Below are 24,724 nucleotides of genomic sequence, written 5' to 3'. Positions count from 1 at the left end.
TCTGTTTTAATATTTTCTGGAATCAAGGTATATTGATATTGATTATATATACAAGGTACATAGTTTGAGGGGCATATTACACTGAATTTGCTTCTCCCCCTTCTTTGGATTTCTCTTCTCAAATTCTGGACATCCTGGTGTCCCTGGACCTAGCCTTGTCTCCTCCATCCACTGAGACTGTAGTTTCTGCTTGGATTCTACCCTTGCTCCATGGAAAGTAGGAAGTTCCCTCTGGGAGGAAGCCAGAGGACCTCAACTAGTTTGCTTTCAGGGATCATAGCTACCAGTTTCTGCCTAATTTGGTTTTTCTCCATGGCCTTCAAGTTATTATTTTTTTTTTGGTCTGATCTTTTTAGCTTTTATAATTATTATTGGTATAAGTGTTAGTCCAGTGGAAGCTACTTTGCTGTGCCTGAAACAAAAACTGGACATCTGCATTTGAAAAGTAAGATATGAAAATAAGAGTATTTAATATAGGCACATTCAAGATATTGCTCAAGAGAAGTAGAGTCTTAGTTCATAGTGAATTCTTTTCACCTTATTATTGCTTCTGTCTTTAGCAATCTAATGTTCAGATTCATCACGTGAGACAAGTACAGTATGGCTTTACTGTAAAATCATGGAATATTTGAAGTTAGTAGTGAGGAGAATTGGTTTCTTAATGCACAGATTGAAATCTGTATAAACTGTCCACTTATTATCATGATATACCAGTGTTATGCAAAAAATTGTGATATAAATGTTACTAGATACATGTTAGTGTATATTCACTTATCCATAGGTATCTTGGGGAAGAAACAAAAACCCATTCAAGCTATCTTAAGAAAAAATAAGGAAAATGTATTAAAGGCCAAAAGGATATATTGTGGAACCAAAGAATAGAAAATTTAAGATGTTATTAGCAACTGGATTTGAGACCTGTAAAATATGGAAAACTTAGGTTGCAACCTTTAAATCTCTCTTCTGTGGGTCTTCTCTTTCTCTGTATCTGGTCATCTAGTTCATTCTTTTATTCTCTCTCTGCAGATTGGCTTTCTTTGGTTTTTCATCCACACAGTACAAGAAGGTTGCCCTAAAGAATTTACATCTCGGGTGCCTGGGTGGCTCAGTTGGTTAAGCGACTGCCTTCGGCTCAGGTCATGATCCCGGGGTCCTGGGATCGAGTCCCACATCGGGCTCCCGGCTCAGCGGGGAGCCTGCTTCTCCCTCAGACCCTCTCCCATCTCATGCTGTTTCTCTCTCTCTTTCTCTCAAATAAATAAATAAATAAAATCTTTAAAAAAAAAAAAAAAAGAATTTACATCTCTTCATCTCCATTGACCAGGAGAGACTGTATCCCACTAATACATTCCTGGGAAAGAGAACCTGATGGCCTTATTGGGGGTTGGCTGTCTCCCCAGTAGAGTAGGCTCTGGCTGAGACGGTGGAGTTCCATGGTTACAAGCATGGCAACCAGAGTCCACTGTGTAGTTGGGGAACAATTTTTAGATGAAGTGAGGATTTTCTAAGCTGGGAAGCTACTGAAAGGGATTTACCATATTAACTACCTAGAAGGATCTGGATGTTTCTACTTAGATTAATGTAGGAGCTGAAGACAGGAGATGTGTTCACTGTAAGCTGGTAAATTCCATATTTAAGGAAACTCTTGGTGTATGACATAAACAGCCACAAGCAATATTTTAAATAAAGAAGGTTGAATGGTAACTGAGGGGTTCATTTAGAATGATGTTACCAATGTTAAGCAAGTTCTAAATCTCAAAATCTTGGCCCTGCTTTATACATCATGAGATTTCTGACTAGTATCTTAGCAACTGCTAATCAAATATTATAGCAGAAGAGATGCCTGACCACCCCAATTTGTATGTTCTTTATTTAAAGCATTATATTTCTTGGCTTCTACTGCAGAACCATCTAACATACCAGGTACTCAAAAGATACAGTGAATCATAATATCACTGGGATATATAGATACCCTGGTGCTTTCCAACCATGTTTTCATAATTCTTGTCTTTGGTTTTATAAATTAATACCTTTGAAGTTGAACTTAAAACACCCATAAACTTTGACTGTTTTTAAGATTTTATTTATTTATTTGACAGAGAGAGAGACAGTGAGAGAGGGAACACAAGCAGGGGGAGTGGGAGAGGGAGAAGCAGGCTTCCCGTGGAGCAGGGAGCCTGATGCAGGGCTCGATCCCAGGACCATGGGATCATGACCTGAGCCGAAGGCAGACGCTTAACAACTGAGCCACTCAGGCACCCCAAACTTTGACTTTTATTACAGGAATTCCCTATATTTAAAAAGAGAAAAGATATGAAGGAATTTAGAGTCAGCAAGAATATGTGATAATCTTCTGTAGGTTTTCTATGGGCAAGTTATGTTTGCTATCATATATAATGACCCCTTACACAGTGGACTCTGGTTGCCATGCTTGTAACCATGGAACTCCACCCTCTCAGCCAGAATTCCAGTCTTGGGTGATTTTCCCCAGGCAAAAGACAACATGTGTGGCTTATTTCCTTTCATAAAAATGGAAATTTGAACTCATAGGTAATGGTTTAGGATGTTTATGTACAATTTAGAAGATGCAGTACATTATCCACAATGATGTGGAATCACCAAGAAATTACATGGTTATATTTTAATACCAGGTGTCTGATGTTTGTGTCAAGACTTGGTAGTAGATTTCACCTAATTCAGACAAATTTCAAACATCTTAGAAAAAGGAGCTTTTTTGTTCTTTGAGATATTTAAATAGCACTTTTTATAATTTGGTGTCAAAATAAAACTTTACCTGTTTTAATGCAGTATTTTCCAGCTGGTGGTAAATGATATTAGGAAAAAGAGGCGAATACGGTGAAGGAAACAAACATGGCAAAGCCTATGATTAAAATCATAGCTATCCCTTTTTAATTTTACTTGTATTATAAATGATTTTTATACTGAGAAATCATTTACAGGGCTCATTCTGTTTTGGAGACTATTTCTAACATGTGTATTAAAAACATATACATCCCCGCCGGCGATCCCGGCCTTACGCCCTGTCGGGGCGGCTCGCGCCGAGGCCGAGTCGCGCGCGGGGCTGCGCCCCGGGGATGCGTGCCCCGGTGGTGGCCCGTGGGACGCCGCGGCGCCGCTCGCCGCTGCAAAAAAAAAATAAAAACATATACATCAAGGCTTCTTACCACATTTTGTAAATTTCAGTGATTCACTCTCTATATATTTGATTTTCTGGTATGTTTCATGGCTCTGTGATGGAAGTAAAGAACTATAAAAATTGCGGTAGTCAGGTGTCTTTTCCTTAAATGATATGTCATCATATCAGGCAGTTTTTGATGAACACTTGTTTAACGATGCATCAAATGGGTACTGTAGAGCTCAGAAAGGGGGACAGCTGGCCTAGAGTGTCTTGGGAAGGAGTCATTGGAGAGAAAACATTGGAACTGTTTTTGGGACGGGTTTGTTAGGGTATCAAGGAAAGAGAGTAATCTAGGTCAGGCATTCCAAAAATGAGAGGGCCCAGGCATGTATGTTCAGGGAAGAGGTAAGTAGTTGATTCTCTTTGAGTTCTGGGTTCATGTTGAGAAGACTTAAGATATGATCAGGAATAGATACTGAGGTCATATTGATGCAGATGACAAATTAGCCTTAAGATGACATTGGCAACAGTGTTTTAGGAAAACCCTTCTGTTCATGGTGTATGGGAGGGACTGGAAGAAGATGAGACGAGAAGCAGACCGTGAGAGAAACTGCATGAGTTGAACTAAGTTGGTGGCTGTCAGATGGATGGGTAGGGACAAACTAATAGTTGAGAAAGAGTGACTGATGCCCCGGGGAACTAATTCCTGCACCGGTACAAAGGTGAGGGAAGGTAGCCAAAGACCGTTCTGAAGTTTTAAACCTGGAGGCCAGGAAGAATAAGAAACCACTCACAGAAAGAAGACAGAAGGAATTACCCATTTTATGGGAAAAGGATTTAGGTCTCAGAATTTAGGGTTGATTTTATCAGAGAAATGTGTGAGTATATCAAGCGTGCAGTCACATAGTTGGAACTGGAGCTGGGAGAGAAATCGGGACTAAACCACATTATGGTAACAGAAATACGTGTGAAGGCTGCTTTGTAAGTTTGGAACCTAAGGACAAAAGAGGAGGGAGATTATAGAGAATGAGGACCAAAGCAAGATTTTGGTTAAGAAGGTAGAAATAGTATGTGTTTATCAAAAGAAGGGGAGAAGCAAGTATATAAGAATAGATAACAAAGTAAGAGGTGATAGTTAAGAGGACTTACTGACACGGAGAAAAAGAACAGTGATGTTGAATTACCTGAGTTTTAGGATGCTCGTCAGGTAGGCCCTGATCAGTCAATATTTTACTGTACAAGACCATCCATTGATTTCTAGGACAAGAAGTACCTCAGAAGAATTACTGGTTTAGTGTATCTTCGTACTTCGGTAGAAACATATTTCTGTCATACTGATTGGTGTTAAAACCAACACTTCAGTGAAACAAGTGCCTTTGTAGACGTCTTTCTGTGATCCTATCAATTTAAAATTCTGTTCTGGTTTACTAGCCTTCTTTTGATCACAAATTCCCACAAACTTTATTAGCATCAGCGCTAGATCTACCAAGTAATTGAGTGCCAAATCTACAAAGTCATCAAGTCCCTCAGTTGAGTTGTTACTAAAGTTGAGACCCAATTTAATATTCTCCTTGACTCTTGGGCAGTTTGGATGATGTATTAGCAGAGACAGTATTTGTCAATATATTACTTTATCACTGTGCTGAATAATATTCTGGTAGCCTCGTAAACATATATAAAAAAAAGCACTGACCAATCTGTTAATATGTTTTATAGTTTCCCAGGGAAATTTCCTTTGTACAGAAAATTAAATAAGTCCATTTACTGCCACCCATAGCCACTCTCATTGGCAGTTTTTATGCTTTCAGTAAGAGTAGAGTGTCGTGGGCATGAGCCAGGCTCCGGAGTCAACTACACCAGGGTTGAAATCCTGGTCTGTTGTTCTGTAATTATAAGACCGTAGGCTAGTTTCATTTTTTTTTTCTTAAGACCATATACATAGGTTTACAGCAAAATTGAAGGGAAGGTACAGAGATTTCCCGTTAATTCCTGTACCCACATATGCATATAGGCTAGTTTCTTAAACCTCTACATCTGTTTCTTCATCCTTAAAATATAGTCACTCTAGCTTCATAGATTGGAAGGTTGAATTAGGATCGTTTTCTAAACATGTCTGATATTTGATAAATATTAAGTAATGTGTATGTGCTCATAACAGACATAATTGGCTTTAAAACTTGGGACAGCATCATGCTCACAGAGTGCTTCATAAATTCTTTTTGATGATAACGTTTAATAGGTCCTCACAACTTTATTGAATGAATAAGCAAGTGAATGAATATACATCTGCAGACAGGAAGGAATAGTTACTGAAACCTGAGTCTCTGCAGAGCTTTTATTTCAGTCATGGGTAGAATTGCTTGCTTACGTGTACTGTAACACTTGGTTATCTTAAAATTTTAAATATGGCAAGTGATTACAGAAATGAATTGATGTGCTTTAATCCCAGGTTGGATATTCTTAGGAACCATGGTGATTTCTCTTCCAGATCTGCTACTTTCTTTCACAACAGTGGGAACTTTTTAGAGCACTTGTCTTAGAAATACAACAGTTGGGGTGCCTGGCTGGCTCAGTCGGTTAAACGTCCGACTGTTGATTTTGGCTTAGGTCGTGATCTCAGGGTCATGAGATCAAGCCCTGTGTCAGGCTCCAAGCTCAGCCTGCCTGAGATTCCCTCCCTCTCCCCCTCCCACCCCTGCTTGCGCACCCCCCTTAAATAAGTAAATAAATAAAATCTTTAAAAAAAAAAATACAACAGCTGATTCTAGCCCAAGCCCCATCCTCTGAGGCTGTAAAGTGGATCGATTTTATAAGCATTACCCATTGGCAGTAGTGATTTAAAAAGCTGTTGGTTTTCTTGCTTTGAAGATGAGCAGTGGCCCTAGAAATCATTTGTAGGTTAGCACCTCTTAGCCTGCAGTGGCTCATGATACCTCTTAGCAGGTTTGCTAGAGTCGCTTAATCCCCTTCACTATTGAGTGAGGGGTGTGACATGGGCTCGAGAGTGAGTCCCCCAGGGTTCATTCCTCAATCCCTAAACCACTTTCTTATCTGTAATCTGAGAATTCATTTGATCAGATGTTGTGCTTTAAATAAGGTAATACATCTAAATTAGCCCCTTGCCTACAACATAGTAAGCGCTCAGTAAATATTATGGCATTGCTGCTGATGTTGCTGTAATTGGCAGTTCCGAGGGTCATAAATGTTGATTAACTCACTTGGCACAGTACCTGGCACATAGCAGACCCTCACTAAAGATGTTCCCCTTTACCTCCAAGTTCAAATGCCTAATAACATCCTAGTCTTAGTTTTAGGTATAGATGGCAATTAGACGACTTTCTGGCTTTAATGAATCTTTCCTCAGATCTACAACTAGAAGTCTGAATACCTAGGTTCATATACTTCTGAATGTCAAGGATGAGATTTTAAAATTAGGTTTTCATCATTTTAAATTGCTTTTCTTAGTAGCATGTCATAAATATGTGTATTAAACTGCTTATCTGATTGTACAGATGCTGTTGACTGAGTACTTGGATATGAAAAATACTCGTACGGCCTCTGAACCATCAGCTCAACTAAGTTATGCCAGCACTGGACGAGATTTTGCAGCCTTCTTTGCCAAGAAGAAACCTCAAAGGCCAAAAAATTCTCTTTTTAAGTAAGTATCTCCCTGATGGTAAGATAGCAGGTGTCAAGAAGTGTTTGATCCAAGTAGGATGGCTTTCTACTTTATTGACAGCCGGTACTTCACCCAGTTAAAGCTGATTTGAAAAAATTTATAGGAAGTGAATATATTTTTTATTTTGTATACATTTGTTTTCTGGAAGGGGAAGTGGCTATTTTGGATTACAGTTAATGGACTATCTAGGAGTTTTAATAAACATTTTTAGAATTTATTCCTGTGGTGTTTTATATAAAATGAGGGAAATGAAACTTGCCAGTTGTTTCTGGGGACTTCTATATGAAATGAAATATGTCAGCTTTTGAAGAAACCCCAAGTGCCAAGAAATAACCTTGAAGTTTACACAAATCTCCTTAGCTAAGTAGCATTGGATTTTATTTGGTTTAATAAAGGAACAGTCTGGAAGTTCTTTTTTTCTAATTACCATCTTACTTGACAGCACCAGGCCATGTTCCTAAGTGTATGTCATTTGGTAACAGCTAACAGTTAATATTATTCACATTAATAGTGACAACAGCAATAGCTACCACTGAGTGCTTACTAAGTACCAGGTACTGTGGGGAGATGAGTTTCTCAAAATGACCTCAAACATAATTTAATTCAGATTATGTCTGATTTCGGCAGCAGGAGTAGCGGCTAATGCTGAATCCTCTCTAAGTACTAGCGAAAGCATGAAGCCATTTTCATGGATTGTCTCATTTACTCATTACAACCTTATGGGTCGGGGTTTTATTTTTAATCCTTTTTTGCACATAAAAACTTGAGACCCAAGCGAGGTTAAGTAACTTAAGTAAATTCACAGAGCTAGCAACTGGTAGAAGCAGGATTTAAGTCTTTGTCAATCGATGTGTTCTTCTGAGGAGTCGGGAGATAACTGGTTAAGCAGTTGTACCTGTAAATCTAAGCATATAAAGTGACTACAGAAGTATTGTCTCTGTATTTTGAATTTGTTATTTTTGAATAGTTGAAGCTCCAGTATCTTTTACTGATTCATTTTTGAGATTTGTTTATATCATAGATTTATAGAGTTCTTAGTCATTACGGAAAGTTTCAACAGTGCATTCATCTTGTGGTCTAGAGGAGAGGAGATTGAGTGTGCCTGCATTAGAATAAAATGCATTCTGTGTATTGAATGCATTCTTTTTTTATGTGTTTTACCATTTTGTTCAGAGGGTAGACGCACTATTAGTTAAAATGCTTTAGTCCCCAGGTAACATAGGACCCCATTGGAAGGTTCTTACCTCACACAGTAAGGAGGAACATAGAGGAGTCCGTCATTCGACTGCAGTATCCTCCAGGACCCAACCCTTTCATCTCTCTGCCTTCGGTCCCACTCCAGTATAGTGGTGATGCCAAGGAAAGGGTGGGATTCTTCTGCAAATTTTTTGGGGGGGAATTAATAGACTCTTTTTCATACCACTTTTCAATTTACAGAAAAATCAAGCAGGCAAGATAAAGAGATCTCTTATGTCCTCCTTCCTCAGAATTTCTACTTACGTTAACACCTTGCGTTCGTTCGTATGGTACATTTGTTACAACTGATGAACTGATATTGGTCATTATTAACTAAAGTCCATTCATTGTTTACCTTAGAGTTCACTCTTTGTGTTGTACATTCTGGGCGTCTTGGTAAATGCTCACTGTCATATATGCACCATCACGTTATCATACAGAATATTTTTGCTGTCCTCAACATCCTGTTTTCCACTTATTCTTCCCTCTTTTCCCCACCCCCGGAGCCCCTGATAATCACTGCCTCTATAGTTTATCTTTTCCAGAACATCTAACAGTTGGAATCATACAGTATGTAGCCTTTTCAGACGAGCTTCTTTCACTTAGCAATATGCATTTCATGTCTTTTGTGGCTTGATAGCTCATCTCTTTGTATTGTTAAATAATATTCCATTGTGTGCATGTACCTTGGTTTTTTTCCATTCATCTGTTGAAAGACATCTTGGTTACTTCCAGTTTCTGGCCATTGTGAATAAAACTGCTGTAAACGTGCAGGTGTTTAGATGTAAGTTTTCTGTTCATTTGAATAAACACCTAAGAGAATGATTACTGCATCATATGGTAGGGTCATGTTTAGCTTTGTGAGACACTGCCAAACTGTCTTACAAAATGGCTATATCATTTCAGATTGGTTTTTTAATTCATAATTGTTATCCATTTATTAATCTTTTCTGCCAGTGACAAAGCCCCTCTGCAAGTTTTCCTCAGGTTTTAGGATTGGGTCTTATGCCCATTCCTAAACCAGTCACTGGCAGACCACAGTGATTGTCTTAAAACAGTCAGGGGTCATCTCTGGTGATAGTCTTGGGCTAGAGAGGAACCACTTTCCTTAGCACATAGCTGTTTGAAGAGGGAGGAAAGAAGCCGAATGCCCAGATAGAATGGGAGCTCTGCCAGCAAACAGGGAAGATAGTGGAAGAAAAAAGGTGGTTAACTAAGATGGCCTGAGATGCTGCCTGATACTTAGGCCTTTGCTTTGCTTGCTTGTTTGCTTGCTTGCTCTCTGGCATGCTTTCTCTTCTCTCTCTCTTTCTCTTCCTAGCTCAACTCACTGTTGTAAATCAAGGCGTATTGCAGAAAGCAGGTTTCAGTGTGTTGAGATTTCATGCTCTCAACCATCACCCTTAACTTTCAACCTCAGACCACATATACATTTTTCCACATTTAGCCATTCCTGAAATTGTGATCCTGAAAAACATATAAATTATTAGAACTGAATAAATGAAGTAATTGTTAAACATTTATTATTACTGCGTAGTAATAAAAACTCATCACCCACACAGAATTAGACCATTCTTACAGATCTGCCTGCTTCTGGTCTTGGTTGTACCATTAATGAACCGTGTGAACCAGAGCAGGTCTCCTGTCATAGTGGGCCTCTGTGCCTTTAGCTATAAAATAAGGAGGCGAGACCATATCATCTTTAGTGCCTCTTTTACTGTAAAATTATAGCAATCTGTGAGTTGTGGCAAACATACAGAGGGTTCCTGAGTAGCAAAAATACATCAGGTCATAAAGGATTAAGATTTGGGTGAGCTGTAATCTGTTTTTATGACACCCGTGAAGGACTTCATTACTCTCTTTAATTGCCCCTAGCCAAGGTTAATTAAGTGTGTTTAAGTTCTCTCTATTCTTCGCTCAAGAGTTTCTTTCTTTTTCCCTTGCCATTTCTGATCAATAGCTGTCAGCATGCTTTTTGGAGGTCAGCAGCTTCTTTCCTGCACTGGACTGGCAGGTGGCGCTTTTGAAGGACTGCGTACTTTGCCTTCCTTCTGGCTGTGAGGGCCCTCTCAGTTCTTGGCAGGGGGTAGAGAGAGGATCAAGAAACCCAAGTGTCTCCCTCTGACTAACATTCATCTTCCTTGTCAAAGAATGGAGAAAGAAGGCGTAATTAAGAAAGTGGTGGCGTTCCTTTTTTGGTGCCAGAAACCTAAGCATTATCACTGTTGTTCTTTCGTGATGTTGCTGTTTACCACTTAGTGGAAATCATTCTTAGGAGGATTCCTCCTGTCAGCCTGTTCCTCTGACTTTGAAAACCACAGGTCTGAAATGGAATTTCTTAACACGTCAAAGGATTTACTGTTGATATGGTCTTCAATTTACCTGGCCCGTCCCCCCGACCCCCCTGCCGCCCTTCCCTGCAAGTTTCTCTTAAGACTGTGATTTATTTTCTTTTGTTTTTTTCATTCTTGAGTTCTTGTTTTCACCTTTAGAAACCTGTTCTATATCATGTGCCTGTCCTCCATGTTGCTGACCTCTGAAGCGATTCCTGGGGTGGGGTGAACACACACTTTGTCGCCTGATAGTTTTGAGAGTATTTCATGTTGTAGGTGGCAGATCAGAAACCGTTTAGAAATTGTAATGCTTTTGAGGACTTTTAAGGGGAGACCATAGATGCCTTGCTGCTTTGGTGTATTCAGCAGCATTGCTAGCATGCCTTCTGTGCTAGTTCCCTAACCAGGGGAGTTAGAGAAGCAAGATGTCCGCCCTGCGGAGCTGGGATTTCTGGGGTGCCTCGTGAACTGGATAGTTGTACAATTCGAATGACTCTGTAGGATACCCTTATTGCGTGTGCGCAGGAATCTTGGCAAAGAGTCTGGAGGCAGAAGAAAGTGCAACAGATGAGAGTTATGTCAGCTGAAATGAAGAAGGAGCAAATGATCCGAAGGCTATTGTGGAGGAGCATTAACCAGGAATATTGTTCATAAATCAAGTCTGGGGCAGCCTGCTTTGGCCCTGTCATGGAAGAGCCAGGATGTTTGGGTCATGGAACATTAGGGAGCACGCCACAGACTAGGGTGGCATAGTTTTGGAATACATGGCTGGACACCGCCTATTGGGTGACTGCCTTTTGGTTTATTCTGCATTTCATTTCAGGTTTGAGTCCTCCTCCCATGCCATCAGTATGAGTGCCTATTTGCGAGAGCAGAGGCGGGAGCTGTACAGTCGCAGTGGAGAACTTCAAGGTAGGTGATTGAACTTCTCTGGAAAAATGAGTTTCTGGAGGAAGATCTGAAGTATTTGGCGCATGTGAATTTGCAGTTTGCCTTCACAGGATTCTTTCAAGATAGCAAAGATTTAAAGACTTGATAATCTGTTTCTTCTGTACTTCCCAGCGTCTGCTGCCAAACAGCTAAAACTATTGCCATGGCCACAGGGTTTATAGACCTGCTACCATTCACATGAGAACTCAGAGCAAAAAGATAGGAGGCCAGTCTCTTCATGCTTACACATGGCAGACACGAGTCCAGTCACAGTCTCGGGGAACGCCAGTCTTCTGTGGCTGTCACCGTTACACTTAGTGCTTTCCATACCTTCTGGAACATAGCAGGAGTATGTGGGATTGGGAAAAGGGCAAACGCAGCCTCTGTCGTTATTTAAAAGGAAGAAAGATGCCTCTAAGTGGGATGTTGTAATCAAGCTAGCTTTGATATACAGGATATTTGATGCCCATATGTGGTTACTAAAGAGTTGTAAACTGTAGAAGAAAATACTTGAGAAAATAAATCGTAAGCAAATTTAATTAAATTAAAAATCCAGTAACATTTTCTTCTGTGACAAGAAGGATGCTAATCATAGTAAATGCAATCAATTAAGAAAGATTTATGAAGTCCTGCTAAGTGCCTGCCATCATTGGAGGGGATGGAGGTTGAGTAGAAGGAAAGAAAAAGCCTTACGATCCAACTATGAAAGTAAGGCATGAATATCAGTAATGTTATCGGGAAGTCAGTGCTAACAACTAAGAAGATGGTGTGCATGAAAATGCTCGAGGAGTTGAGAGAAGGGAGTGATGATTTAAATTATTTTAAAACTGTGGGCTTCCTGTATGAGGGATGCATAAGAACACTTCCATTTTGGGGAGATGCCTTAGAGGCACTTGAAATATTTTTCAGTGAGTAGCCTACACAATTAAATATTTTAGTTTTCAAGATTTATCATGGTTCAAAACATTATAAAGTAACCAGCCAGCCTTTCTGATTTAAGGACTACCACCTAGTCATTTCTACCTCCACCTTCATCATTAATCTAAATACCTGTAAATTTTTCCAAAGAAGCTGCTCTCTCATGCCTGTATCACAACAATAATTCCACAGCTCGCGGGTATAGTTACCAGAATGAAAAGTCTAGCAATATATTTGAGGATATAAGGAAAAGGAAATTAGCCTACCAACATTTTATTTAGTAGTAGTGTTGCTCTACATTGTTGGAAGCATGAAGTATGCATCTTGGAGTCCCAAAGTACATGGGTACAGGGGGTAGTTAGGATTGGAACAAGTCAAGGAGGGAACGCAGAAGGTGACCCAGGCTCTAGCAAGCAGCTGCCTCGTGGTAGTATAGAGTGGACTGAGAAGCTTGGAAGGAAATGGTGGTAACAGAGCACACATTCCCATAGGACTGATCATACCTGAACTGCCACTCAGGGGCTGTTGCTGATCATTTAGGGCTAGAGCGATCCTCCGTACTCAGTATCCTTACTTTAATTGCAGAATTGACTTAAAGAAACTTTAAATTTACCTCCATAATTTCTCTCCATTTGGTTTGTAGTACATGTAATTCCTTTAATTGGGGACAAAGCAAGCCTTTCTTTTTTTCTTTTAGATCATTTCACTTTTTATTCATCAAATACACTTAATTCTTTAGCACCGTTTTAGGCTCACAGCAAAGATGAGTGGAGAAAGGGCAGAGACTTCCTGCATACCCCCTGCTCTGACACACGCACAGACCCCCTTCATATCAACATCCTCACCACAAGGAAGCCTTTTGTTTGACTCGTAGAGATGAAAAGGTAGACCACATAATTAACAGGACAGCAGTGCAACCTGTCATTCATTCAGCTTTGAGCATAATTAGTCAACCAAGACAGACGACTAGTGGTAGACTCTTTCTTCTTTTTTGTTAGTGAGAATAGCGAGTGCTCTGCACTCTCAGCCATGCAGAATGGCTTTTCCGGCCGTGGCCCTGGTGGTCCACGATCTCTGGAGAGAGCCTGAAAAAAAGCAATGAAGAGGAGACGGTTCTGGGCCCAGATTACAATCTAGCTCCCCATTGACTAGTTTTGTAACCTCTGTGCCTCGGTTTCCTTATCCCTAAATGGAGACAGAAATAACAGTACCCACCCCACCCCACGAGGTTGTTGTGAAAGCCATGTTGAGGTAAGCGATGAGCAGTGTTTAGAGAAGTGCCGACCGAATAGGAAGCGTTATGTCGTCTTCCTTCTCCAGCCCCGTTGTTCTTGCTCAGTCCTAGCACTTCAGCTTTTGTACTCCTTCTCTGCCCTTTAGCTAAATCCTACTCTGCTTTCCAACTTAAATTTAGTTGTCACTTAGTCTGGTGACTGTTCCCCCCCATTTTCCCTCTCAGATTGTGGCCCCTGCGGTGTTCTCCTACCGCATCTGTAACATTCCCATTCTGAGCACTTTCCACACTGTGTTGCAGATCAGTGCTCACTTGTTTGAGCCTACCATGAAACTCTAAGTTCAGGAGAGAAATACAATTTTATTTCCTATCATTAGCACAGTGCCTGGTATGGTAAATATTCAATAAATACTGACTGACTCAGCGACAGAACAAATGAGGACAGTTGACATCAAACATGGGATAGAGGGCTTACCGTGGAGAGATAGGAAGGGCCCCAAAGGGAGATGTGGTCACTGAGAGCCAGTATTGGCTTTGTAGGTTCTATTAGTTTCTAAGTTGGGGAGAAGTAGAGGCTGCGTGTAGATCTGTGTTTGTTCTCTGCAGTCATATGTAGTTTCATTAAGTAGGAATGTTGCCACTGAGCTGTCTGGCCTAGGACAGGACTGCTGTATATAATTGAAAGACATGTGTAAATCCAACTACGTTATGGAGGAAGTTCATTCTGTGAGGGTGGTTAATTGAAGAATCTCTATAATCTAACTAGGAACCTTCTCGTTTTTCGGAAAGTTAATTGAAATACGGAACCAAATGCGATAGTATATTTTACTTACCAGTGTTCAGCAAAATAGGAGGATTTATCTCTGGTTACAGGGAAGAAAGTAGTCAGCAAACCTATCATGTTCATAATACTCATTAAAAAATAATTTAGCTGAGCTGACAGATCACATGCATGGTGAGAGAATAGCTCAGCTGATGAGTTTTTGTAAAAGTTTGATGGTATTTCATTGAGGAGCAAAAGTGTCTCTGATGAATGCTTTTAACAGTTCAGCAGGAAAAGGGGAAAATCACACCTATTTTAATACCATTAAAAAATGGCCAGCCTTTTTCAGTTACTCTATTCATCTGACTTGTCCAAGGACCACAGTGAGATCTGCATTTCAGTTTATCCTTGAAAAGGTATAATTGAATAGTTCAGTCAAATCCTAAGAGGCTGGCAGAAGAAGCCATATAGCTGCGAGCTTCGCTTCCCAGTGGTTTGGTTCAGAGGTCAACTTTTCCTTCTGTGGCAAAGAAAATCCACCAGAAAGACCATCAAAGTAACAGTAAAAAGCTCAAATTTTATAAAAGTTAAGTTTCTGCCACATTTTCTTTTTTTTTTTTAAAGATTTTATTTATTTATTTATTTGAGAGAAAGAATGAGAGAGAGAGAGCAGGAGAGGGGGGAGGGTCAGAGGGAGAAGCAGACTCCCTGCCGAGCAGGGAGCCCAATGCGGGACTCGATCCCGGGACTCCAGGATCATGACCTGAGCCGAAGGCAGTCACTTAACCAACTGAGCCACCCAGGCGCCCTCTGCCACATTTTCAATTCATCATGCAATTAAAAACGTTACTCAACCTAACAACACACAAGGGGAAGAAAGAATGTAAAAATGAGATTTCTTTGGTATCATCAACCCATCTCAGTTGGCTCCATTCAGGTACTGCTGTTGGCAATTGGGCCGAGGAGGTGGGGGTGCTGTTTCAAAATGTGCAAGATAACAGGTGGAAATCTAACTTGTGCATTTCCATTAATCAGAGACCTCCTGTTGCTTTGAGCCTCTCCACTGCTTCATTGTACTGCTTAGACGGCTGTGCTACAGGTTAGAAAGATAGTAGTTTTAATGAACATTTAGCTTGAATATGACTTCTCAGGTTTAACGTGGGATTCTTTGGGAGAATAAGATAACTGATGAACATGTTATCTCATGAGGGTTTAAAAAAAAAACTCAAAATACTGCTGCTCGTGACCAAAATAAGGTCTTAGGTTACTCAGTCCCACTGTGCCATGGTTTTCTCATTTGAAAAATAGAGCTGTTATCAATTCTGACTACTTTAGGGGGGATATTGTGACTATACAATTAGATATTAAAACTCTGGAAAAATTACAATAGCTGTAATTGATTTAAATTAAAATGGTGCTTTAAAAAATTTAACATGGAGGAATTGGGAGAACTGCACCGACTTCATTAGCTCTTGTTTTCTGCCCCCCTCTCCAGTCTCACTGTTCCCCTGAGTTGGCTCCTGTCAGGATCACCAGCGATCACCATCTTGGCAGATTTAGTGTTTGCTTCCCTGTGTTCATCTCACTTGATCTTCTGGCCAGCCATGTTCCTTTTTTCCTCCACATGTTAGAGTGTCCCGAGGTTTAGTCCTGGGACCTTACCTGTGCTCACTCTGTAGACTCTCCCCCGATGTCTCAGCTCAGACTTAAGTTTTGCTAAGTCACCTAGTGACTTCCAGATGTACGTCTCCTGCCCAAACCTTGTTATTGTTTCCTGACCTCTTCCAACATCCTGCCGACTCCCCACTGCCATCCTATCATTCTTTATCACATGTTATTTTATTTTCCTCATAATCCTTAATTTCTACATGTCTTTCTCTCTTGGTAATTTTCTACACTTGCCTCTGAATTCCCATAATGCAAGTCTTATTCATTAGTGCATTCCAGTGCCTGGGACAATGCTTGGCTTGAATTAAGCACTCAAAAAGTATAGGATGGAGGAAGCCTCTATCCTCAGTATCTCCTTATTTGTAGGTACAGGCCTACTTATTTGAGAAAGCCTAGTGGTAAGTTTAACAGAGTAGGAGTCCTGCGATTTGTCTTCTTCATTCATTTTTAAGATAATAAAACTCACGAATGGGAAGAGCACTTAATTGTGATCCAAGCAGAAATGTATACTCAGTTTTGATTATAGTTTCTTTTCTGTCTTGGGGCTACATAGTACTTCTGTTTGTACTCAATAATATTACCTTTAGAGTGCTGTTTTTATTCCCGTTAGTCTAATGAGTGGCATTTCTATAGCCCTGACATTTAGATACTCTGTAAAGCTCCAACCACTTGAGAATTGACTTCTCTAAGAGGATTTGCTTTACATGGTAAATATGGAAGTACTGGCATCAGGGAAAACTGGGCTCTTATACTGGCCTGACCTGAATTTTCTGAGTTTTTCTCTCTAATGGGTTGTTGGTGACTGGGGTTGTGAATACTTAATGATATCGTATGTAATTAATCTTTTTGGAGGTACCTTGCCTTAAGGTAGAATGATATTTGAAATACATTAGCCATGAGTTGATTATCCTTTTTTACAAAAGGATTTATAATAGGAGTCTCTCAAATAGCAAGCTTTTGTATAATGGAGCATTTAAAGCAAGATTTCATTTATGCACACATTTTCAAGGACATTTTGGCTGAAGTGAGGTACAGCAATTTTATACTCATTCCGCGCGTTTGTTCCACAGCCTTAAATATAAGAAGCACTTGTAAAGCTTTATATCTTGAAATACGATTAGAAAATTCTTTGTAGTCTTAAATTTTGCATAATGACTTTGTTAATAACTATGTAGCAATATGCAGGGGACATGAAAAAATGTATTTTTACTTCTTAAAATTGCATATAACTATTTCAAAATAACCTTAATCTTTCATAGTTATCTGTTCTGTTTTAGGTTCTAAAATAGCATATAAAAATTGATTCCCCTTCCTTTTATATATTTATGTTCTTGCTTTTTTAAAATACTGATCTTAACTTCTCATATGGAAGATTTGTCTCATAATGAAATTATAATAGAATTTTTATAAATGCTAATTTCTTTATATATTCCTAAGAAGTAGTAAAGTAATAAATGTATTTTCCTCAGGTCGTGAACAGACTAATGCATTATTTCAAATCATTTAGGAAATAGAAGTATTCTTATGCCAGGATTGTCACTGAGTTTATCACCTCTGCCATAATTGTTGCAGTGTAGATATTTATTTTACTTACAGATGTTCTTTGTTTCTGGTTTAATTTATGGCATGGGTTTATTTTCTGAAGAACTGTAGTTCATACAAAGTCCTCTTGGACGAACCATTGGTATCTGAGCTGTGTGGAGGAGCCTAGGGGTCATGGGACAGAGAGCAGATCCTGAGGGTGGAAAGCAGCTTTCACAGAGCCTTAGGAAAGCCTGTGAGCCTCACTCTTGAGAAGTGATCCTTGGTCACCATGCAGAACTAGTTGATGACCTCTAACCTTATTTTTTTTTTTTTAAAGATTTATTTATTTATTTGAGAGAGCGAGAATGAGAGAGAGAGAGAGTACATGAGAGGGGGGAGGGTTAGAGGGAGAAGCAGGCTCCCCGCCAAGCAGGGAGCCCGACGCGGGACTCGATCCTGGGACTCCAGGATCATGACCTGAGCCGAAGGCAGTCACTTAACCGACTGAGCCACCCAGGCGCCCCCTCTAACCTTATTTTTAAGAAACTTTGTTCTACCCATTTATTCATTCACCCAGGCAGATACGGGAAAAGAGTGAATACTGTTAAGTGAGATACATATTTGAGATTGAAAAGTGATACATAGGCATCTCTCTTTATATAATACTTGAGTTAAAAGGTTTTTTTTAAATATAAAATATATATATATTTGGTTCTCTGCTACTTATAGCCCTGCTTATATCCTGATTAATCCAACATGCAAACAAGTGATCACAGCACTGTGATACGCATTATGATGGAATTGTGTAGATCTGTAACTGAGATGTGTGTATACAGTGCTGGGAAGGCAGGGAGGCTTTCATAAGTATTTAAGTTTCAAGCTGCTTATAAAAGATGAAGAGAAGCTTTGCAGATAAAAGAGGGGTGGGCATTTCAGACAGTGAACATGGCAGGGATAAATGTATGGAAGTGTAAGCATATACACTTTTCTCGTTTCATAACATGAGTTAGACGGATATAACTTTTTTTTTTTTTAAGATTTGTTTGTTTTAGAGAAAACACTAGGGGGTGAGGGGCAGAGGGAGAGGAGAGAATCTCAAGCAGATTCTGCACTGAGCGTGGACACGAGGCTCGATTCCACAGCCCTAAGATCATGACCTGAGCCAAAACCAAGAGTCAGATGTTCAACTGACTGCACCACCCAGGCTTCTCTAACTTTTTCTGTTAAGGAAACCAGTTTATGTATACAGACCACTACTGATTATAATTTGTTACTTTCAGGAACCAGAGATAATAGAAGGGACACTAAAGCTGTTGAGAATGGCTTGGGCCGTTGTTCATGATAACCAAGAGGTTAAGAATTGATAGAACCAATGGTGTCCTGGTGATGATAGGAAAGTAAAAGTCATGTTACACCTGAGTAAAAGCTCAGGATTTTCTGAGGGGTATTCAAATGGTATAGCTATGCCCCTTTATTAAAATTTTTGTAGGAAACAGAACTGTTTTAAATACAACTATTGTAGTGTATTAGGCTGTGCAAGGTAGATTTGGCTGGAGATATTGGCAGGGGCCAGATCATGAAGGACCAGCCTAACCTAATTCCAGAGTACCTTGTTCAGTTTGGACTGCAAATGGCAGCTTGGTTGTGTATGGAGATTGCAGAGTTCTGTGTGCTCACATCTGATTTCCAGCTTGTAATTGTGTGGATGAAAATATGCATCAAGTTACTTTTGGCTTCACCACAATTTTAAACTCAAAAAGCCCATATTACAGTAATATATGATAGTATGTATGAATGCTACATGAATATTGTAATAGTCATAATATAGGATGTTCATTCCTAGAATTGTGATGACATCTACTGAATTGCAGCCAGTACATTTGCATATTCATGCCCACTTAGCTCAAATAAGTCCCTGTTTGTTTGCACATTAACGTCTGATTTCAGCACCAGTTAACTAATTTACATATCCCTGTTCAGTTGGTTAGTGATGTTCATATGTGGAATGTTGGTGCAGCTGTTTGTGCTTTGAGTAGCTTGGGGAGCACGGTGGTTTAGTGGAAGGAGTACCTATTACTCATCCTGCTTTTACTAGGCAAGTCACGTTACCTTTCTGAGCCCTAGAATGCTCATCTGTATAATGAAGTTAGCAACACTTACCCTGCCTATTTCTTAGGGTTGTTATATCAATTGACATATCAGAGGTGACAACATACAGTCAACATTTCTAGGCTACCTGTATTCTAGGCCTGTTCCTGGAACATCTGCATATAGGAGAGTTCTAGGTTTCATGGAAGACAAGACTTGCAAGCAGACACAGTTTTAATGGATGTTATAAATACTTTTGGGAGCATGGAGGAGAAAACACTGAACGTTGCCAGGGGGAGTCATAGAAGGTGTTACAAAGGAGTAATCTTTATACTGCAATTGGAAAGGTGAGTTAACCTACCCCGGGGAGGGCACTCACCGCAAGTAGGGAGAAGATGGGAAACAACACCCCCACATATGAGAGCTTCATAGGATAGTAGGTATTTGGGGGTTGAAGCAGAGAATGTTGGGAAAGATAGGGCTTAGAAAAGGGAGATGGGGGGGCAGGTCTCAGAGGACTGGTATAATAGCAAGAAGACATGGTTTTTGTCCTCTGGGTGATAAGGAGTCCTCCAAAGGTTTAAAGCAAGAGAGTGACATAATCAAATCTGCATTCTAGAGAAAGTATCCCAGGGGCTCTGTGGGGGATGAATTGAGTGAAGTGAGGCAAGTTGTATTGTTATTTCAGGTGAGAGCTTATAAGATCATGCCAGCTTTTTAGGAGGTAACAGCAGAGAGGGTGGAGGGAGGGAGTAGATCCAAAAGCCAATTTCGAGGAAGAATCAGGTGGATATGATGGCTCCTTCTGTGTGGAGTTTGAGCAAAGATAGGCATTTTGGCTGATTCCCGGTTTTCCATTCTGGTGACTTGGGTAGGTAATAATTTTATTTAAGATAGAAAATGCAAGAAGAGGGTAGTTTTTATGGAGTGTTAGATAGGGGTGAAGATAGGTTTTTTTTTAAAGCATATATTTTCATGTTTCTCTTTTAGTTTTGCTTAAATCTACCTAGTCTAATCTAACCACATCTAATCTAACCAAATCTGTTATCGACTCCCTCATATTTAATACATTCAGCAGTGTTTGATTACCCATCACCATTCACCTTCCTAAGTCTGGTGTTGGAGCTAGGGTTTTCTTCCTTCCCTCCTCTCCTCCTTTTATTTTATTTTATTTATTTATTTATTTTTTTTTTATTATTACGAAATTGCAGATATTACCTTCTCCTTTTTAGGCTTTGGTTGATCTGTTAATTTGAGTGCTCATTTTAAACTCTCTGAAAAATATCAATTGTTTTTTATTCCTAGATGGACCTGTATTTCTATTACTAAAATCAAGCTACCATTCTTTTTTCTTAACATCTTGCTTTGTGATTTTGTGGCCAGTCACTTAATTGGTTTTCTCAGTTAATAGAGAGGAGTTAAATGATGTCTATGACTCTCAGTCAGTCCAGAGGTCTAGGTACTTGATTCTCAGCACTTGGTCTGTTCCTAAAGATCAGAGTCTGAGGACTAGTTAGAGGTTCAGAGCATGGTCTCTGCAGTCAGGCTTACTGCCTGGGTGACTTTGGGCAAACCGACTCCTTTGTGTGTCCGTTTCACTTTCTATAAACTGAATATACTTACGTCATAGGGCCATAGTGAGGCTGAAGTGTTGAGAACTGTGCATGGCATGAATTAAGTACTGATTAAATGTTAAATACTGCTAATTTATCTGGGGTATGCCCTCCCCCACAACACCTGGCATCATTCTTCACACAAAGGAGACAGATTTTTTTAAATTAGTTAATGAATAGGCATGCTAATAGACAAATACATTCCAGTAAAATCTCCTAGAATGGTCCTTAGAAACTTCTTTTCCCCCGTTCCCTTCCTTGACAAAAGTTCTTCCAGAGTGTTGAAAAACTGTGCTTACATCGGTGATCATTGCAATCATGTCGTGTTAAGTGGCATCCCCTGCAGTGGTCTGGGTAGGCAGCACTTAGTGACTTTTTAGTGACCTGTTCTTACCACTTATATCCACCCCAGAGGTAAATACTCATGGCAATAATGAAAGTGGCCATTTCTCTTCAAAATCATTTTGCTATTCAGTGCCACTAACTGCATTTTAGTCTGTAAATAATTGAGGAGGATTAGTATATGGCAAAATAGGAGGTTAAAATGGAAAGGTCATTCCTTCTCTTTATGAACTAACTACCTTACATCTGATCATTTGGCGATGTTTTACAAACACTGTTGTCTTTCTTGCCTGCCCCTTACCTTCATTCTGAAGTCACTTCCTGGCTACTGGTAAAAGCAAAAACAGAGAGAAAGGAGTTATACTCTAACTTGTAATTTGCAACTCTTAACCTAAAAAATCCTAGAGCTAACAGAGATCTCAGATGAGTATCATAAAGGGAAATGATCTTTTGAAAACAACATAAATTCTTAAAAACAATAAAAGGTGTGTGACTGAAATTAGTTAAAAAAAGATGGCGACTGATCTGAAAGGGAAATTTTTGACTTGGCTTGGAAGGTGAGCAATGAACTGTTTATGACCATCAGTCCCCACAGCGTGGTTGCAGGAGGAGGACAGATAAAAGCGAGGCTGCTGATGGGACACACCACTCATCTATGATTATTATCTCCCCTTTCTAGATTCTGTGACTCTTACTGGGAATCAGTAATCCTGACTCCTCTTGAATACCTTATTGAAACACTTAAAAAGAATTTCTCAAAAGAAGATCTTGTGCCGTAAGAATTCTTTAGCATCTAAATTGAGTGGCTGTCTCTGATCATTTCTAAACTGTTTACTCTGATGAACTCAATAGATAGTTTCCTCAGAACAAATACAGAATTTGGACTTAATTTCCTAAGAAATTTAAATCCTTTATTACCTAAATGGTAGTATGGTTCTCTTTATACCTTCACTTCTAGGACATTTTTGGGCAAATATAATGCCCAAAGGGAACAATTAGCTCAATTTTAGATGGTGTTTGCTGAGATTTTAGCCATAATTGTTTGTTGACACTTTGAAATTTGTAGCTGTCTCAATTACTTTTATAATATATGTTATATAAACAGATTCTCTGTAGCATATGAGCTTTAGTCCCTATGAACTGAATCCTTTCTGCTCCTCCGTTTTTCTACCTTATTTTCTTATTCTCACGATTTTATTATTTCTCTTTTCATTGAAGTAGAATATCCTACAATATAGTGTATCAAGTGCGTTTACCTTAAACATAGAGCTAAATTTTTGCATATAGATACACCCATGTAACTAGCCCCTAGAAGGCTTTCTCATGCCACTTCTTAGTCAATACCACCCCCTCAAGGTAGCCACTCTTCTGATTCATAATGCTGTCACTTAGTTTTGCCTATTCTTTAAAACTGTATCGGTAGAATCATATAACATCTTGTGTATTAGCTGCTTTTCCTCAACATGATGTCCGTGAGATTCATTCATGTTATTGTATGTATCAGTTTGTTTTTCTTGCTATATATTTTGTTGTATGATTATAGGACAATTTATTCATTCTCCTGTTAATAGTCTACTTTGGGGCTATGACAAATCAGCTATAAACCATTTTGTACATAAACACTAATTTCGTTTAGGGATATACCTAGGAGTGGAATTGCTGGCTATCATGAGATAGTCATACGTTTAGCTTTAGAAGATACTAATAGTCATTTTACAATTATAGAAATTAATGAGAAATTGCTTGAGAATTTCAGTTGTTTTACATTCTCACTAAAATGTGATTTTATCAGCCTCTTACGTTTTTGCCATTCTGGTGGATGTGTAGTCTACCTTATGGTTCTCATTTTTTTTTTTTTTTTTAAGATTTATTTATTTTAGAGAGAGAGACTGAGAACATGAGCACGAGGTGGAGAGGGAGAGAGAATCTCAAGCAGACTCTGTGCTGAGCACAGAACCTAATAGGGGGATCGATCTCACAACCCTGAGATCACGACCCAAGCCAAAACCAAGAGTCAGCACTTAACCAACTGCACCACCCAGGCGCTTCTATTGTTTTCATTTTTAAAAAGAATCTCTGAGCTTTCCCTAACTGTGCTACTTTTCTCCTCCCCTCGATCTGGCAGGAGTTTCTGGATGTGATTATTTAGTGTACAGGCTATATCCCAATTCACTGATTTATAGTACAGCTTTTTATAGAGAAGTGACCTTGTGTTCTTCCTAGAAAGGCCTGATTATGTATATACATTTTTACCCCGAATTCTCAGGTGGCCTTTCTTGTGAGAAATCACTTATTAATTTCTTAGAACTTTTGAGGTAGAATATAAAGATTTCTCCTCTCTTTCCTCTTTGCCACTTTTTGGTCAATGGCTTTCTATTTTGAATTATATCTTTATTACATGTATCATTGATATTCCTACTGGTGGTGGGCAGAACTCTAGAATGATCCCAATCACCCACAACTTTTACAATTCCTCCTCCTGTGTGTGGGCGGGATCTGTGAATATGATGGAGTATCACTCCTACAATTAGGTTACATTATATGGCAACTGTCATGGAATTTTCCAGAGGTGATTAAAGTCCCTAATGATTGTCTTTAAGTTATTCAAAAGGGAAATTATCCTTGGTGGTCCTGACCTAACCATGTGAGTCCTTAAAAGAGACAAGAAGGAATAGCAGATGCTGGCCTTGAGGAAGTAATTCTTGTGGTAAGAGTAGGCTACATGGCAAGTACCTGAGGTGGTTTCTGGGAGCCAAGAGGAACCCCTGTCCAACAGCCAGCCAGAAAACAAGGGCCTCAGTCCTACAACCAAAAGGACCTGAATTCTGCCAACAGCCCAAATGAGCTAGGAGGAGGACCTTGAGCCTCAGATAAGGTTGCAGCCCTGGTTGACACCTTGATTTTAGATTTTAGTGAGACGCTTAGCATAGGACCCAGCTAACCTATGCCTGGACTTCTGACCCACAGAAATTGTGAGGTAATAGATTTGTATCATTTTAAGCTGCTAAACTTGTAATTTGCTACACGTCAATAGAATACTAATATACAACCCAGTCTTAATACTCCATGATTGACCCTTTGAGACTCTCAAAAATTTCCTTAGACTAATGGATAGAAGTTGCTAGAATAGTTCTTACTGTAAGCAAAGAAAGGAACCAGATTTATTCTAGCTGTCAGTCTTCCCTTTTTTTCAGTTCTCTATGATTTTGATTTGGAAGCTGAGCGGGCCTTTGAGAAAGGATGGAAGGTCTAGTAGT

At 39.5% G+C, this 24,724-nt stretch overlaps 1 protein-coding gene across 1 annotated transcript in view; it reads left to right on the top strand.

The window, feature by feature from the left end:
* The window catches only part of EXOC4 (exocyst complex component 4), a 675,757-nt gene that overhangs the window by 148,610 nt on the left and 502,423 nt on the right, over positions 1-24,724 (top strand). Inside the window, exons 8-9 of the mRNA XM_081800909.1 lie at positions 6,652-6,797; positions 11,211-11,299. Of these exons, the coding sequence (XP_081657035.1) occupies positions 6,652-6,797; positions 11,211-11,299 (235 nt within the window). The remainder of the gene's footprint in view (positions 1-6,651; positions 6,798-11,210; positions 11,300-24,724) is intronic.

Source organism: Leptonychotes weddellii, chromosome 12 (genome assembly GCF_054177405.1).
Source record: "Leptonychotes weddellii isolate Sample4059 chromosome 12, ASM5417740v2, whole genome shotgun sequence".
Lineage (NCBI taxonomy): Eukaryota > Metazoa > Chordata > Mammalia > Carnivora > Phocidae > Leptonychotes > Leptonychotes weddellii.
This window is presented reverse-complemented; position numbering and strand designations above follow the sequence as displayed.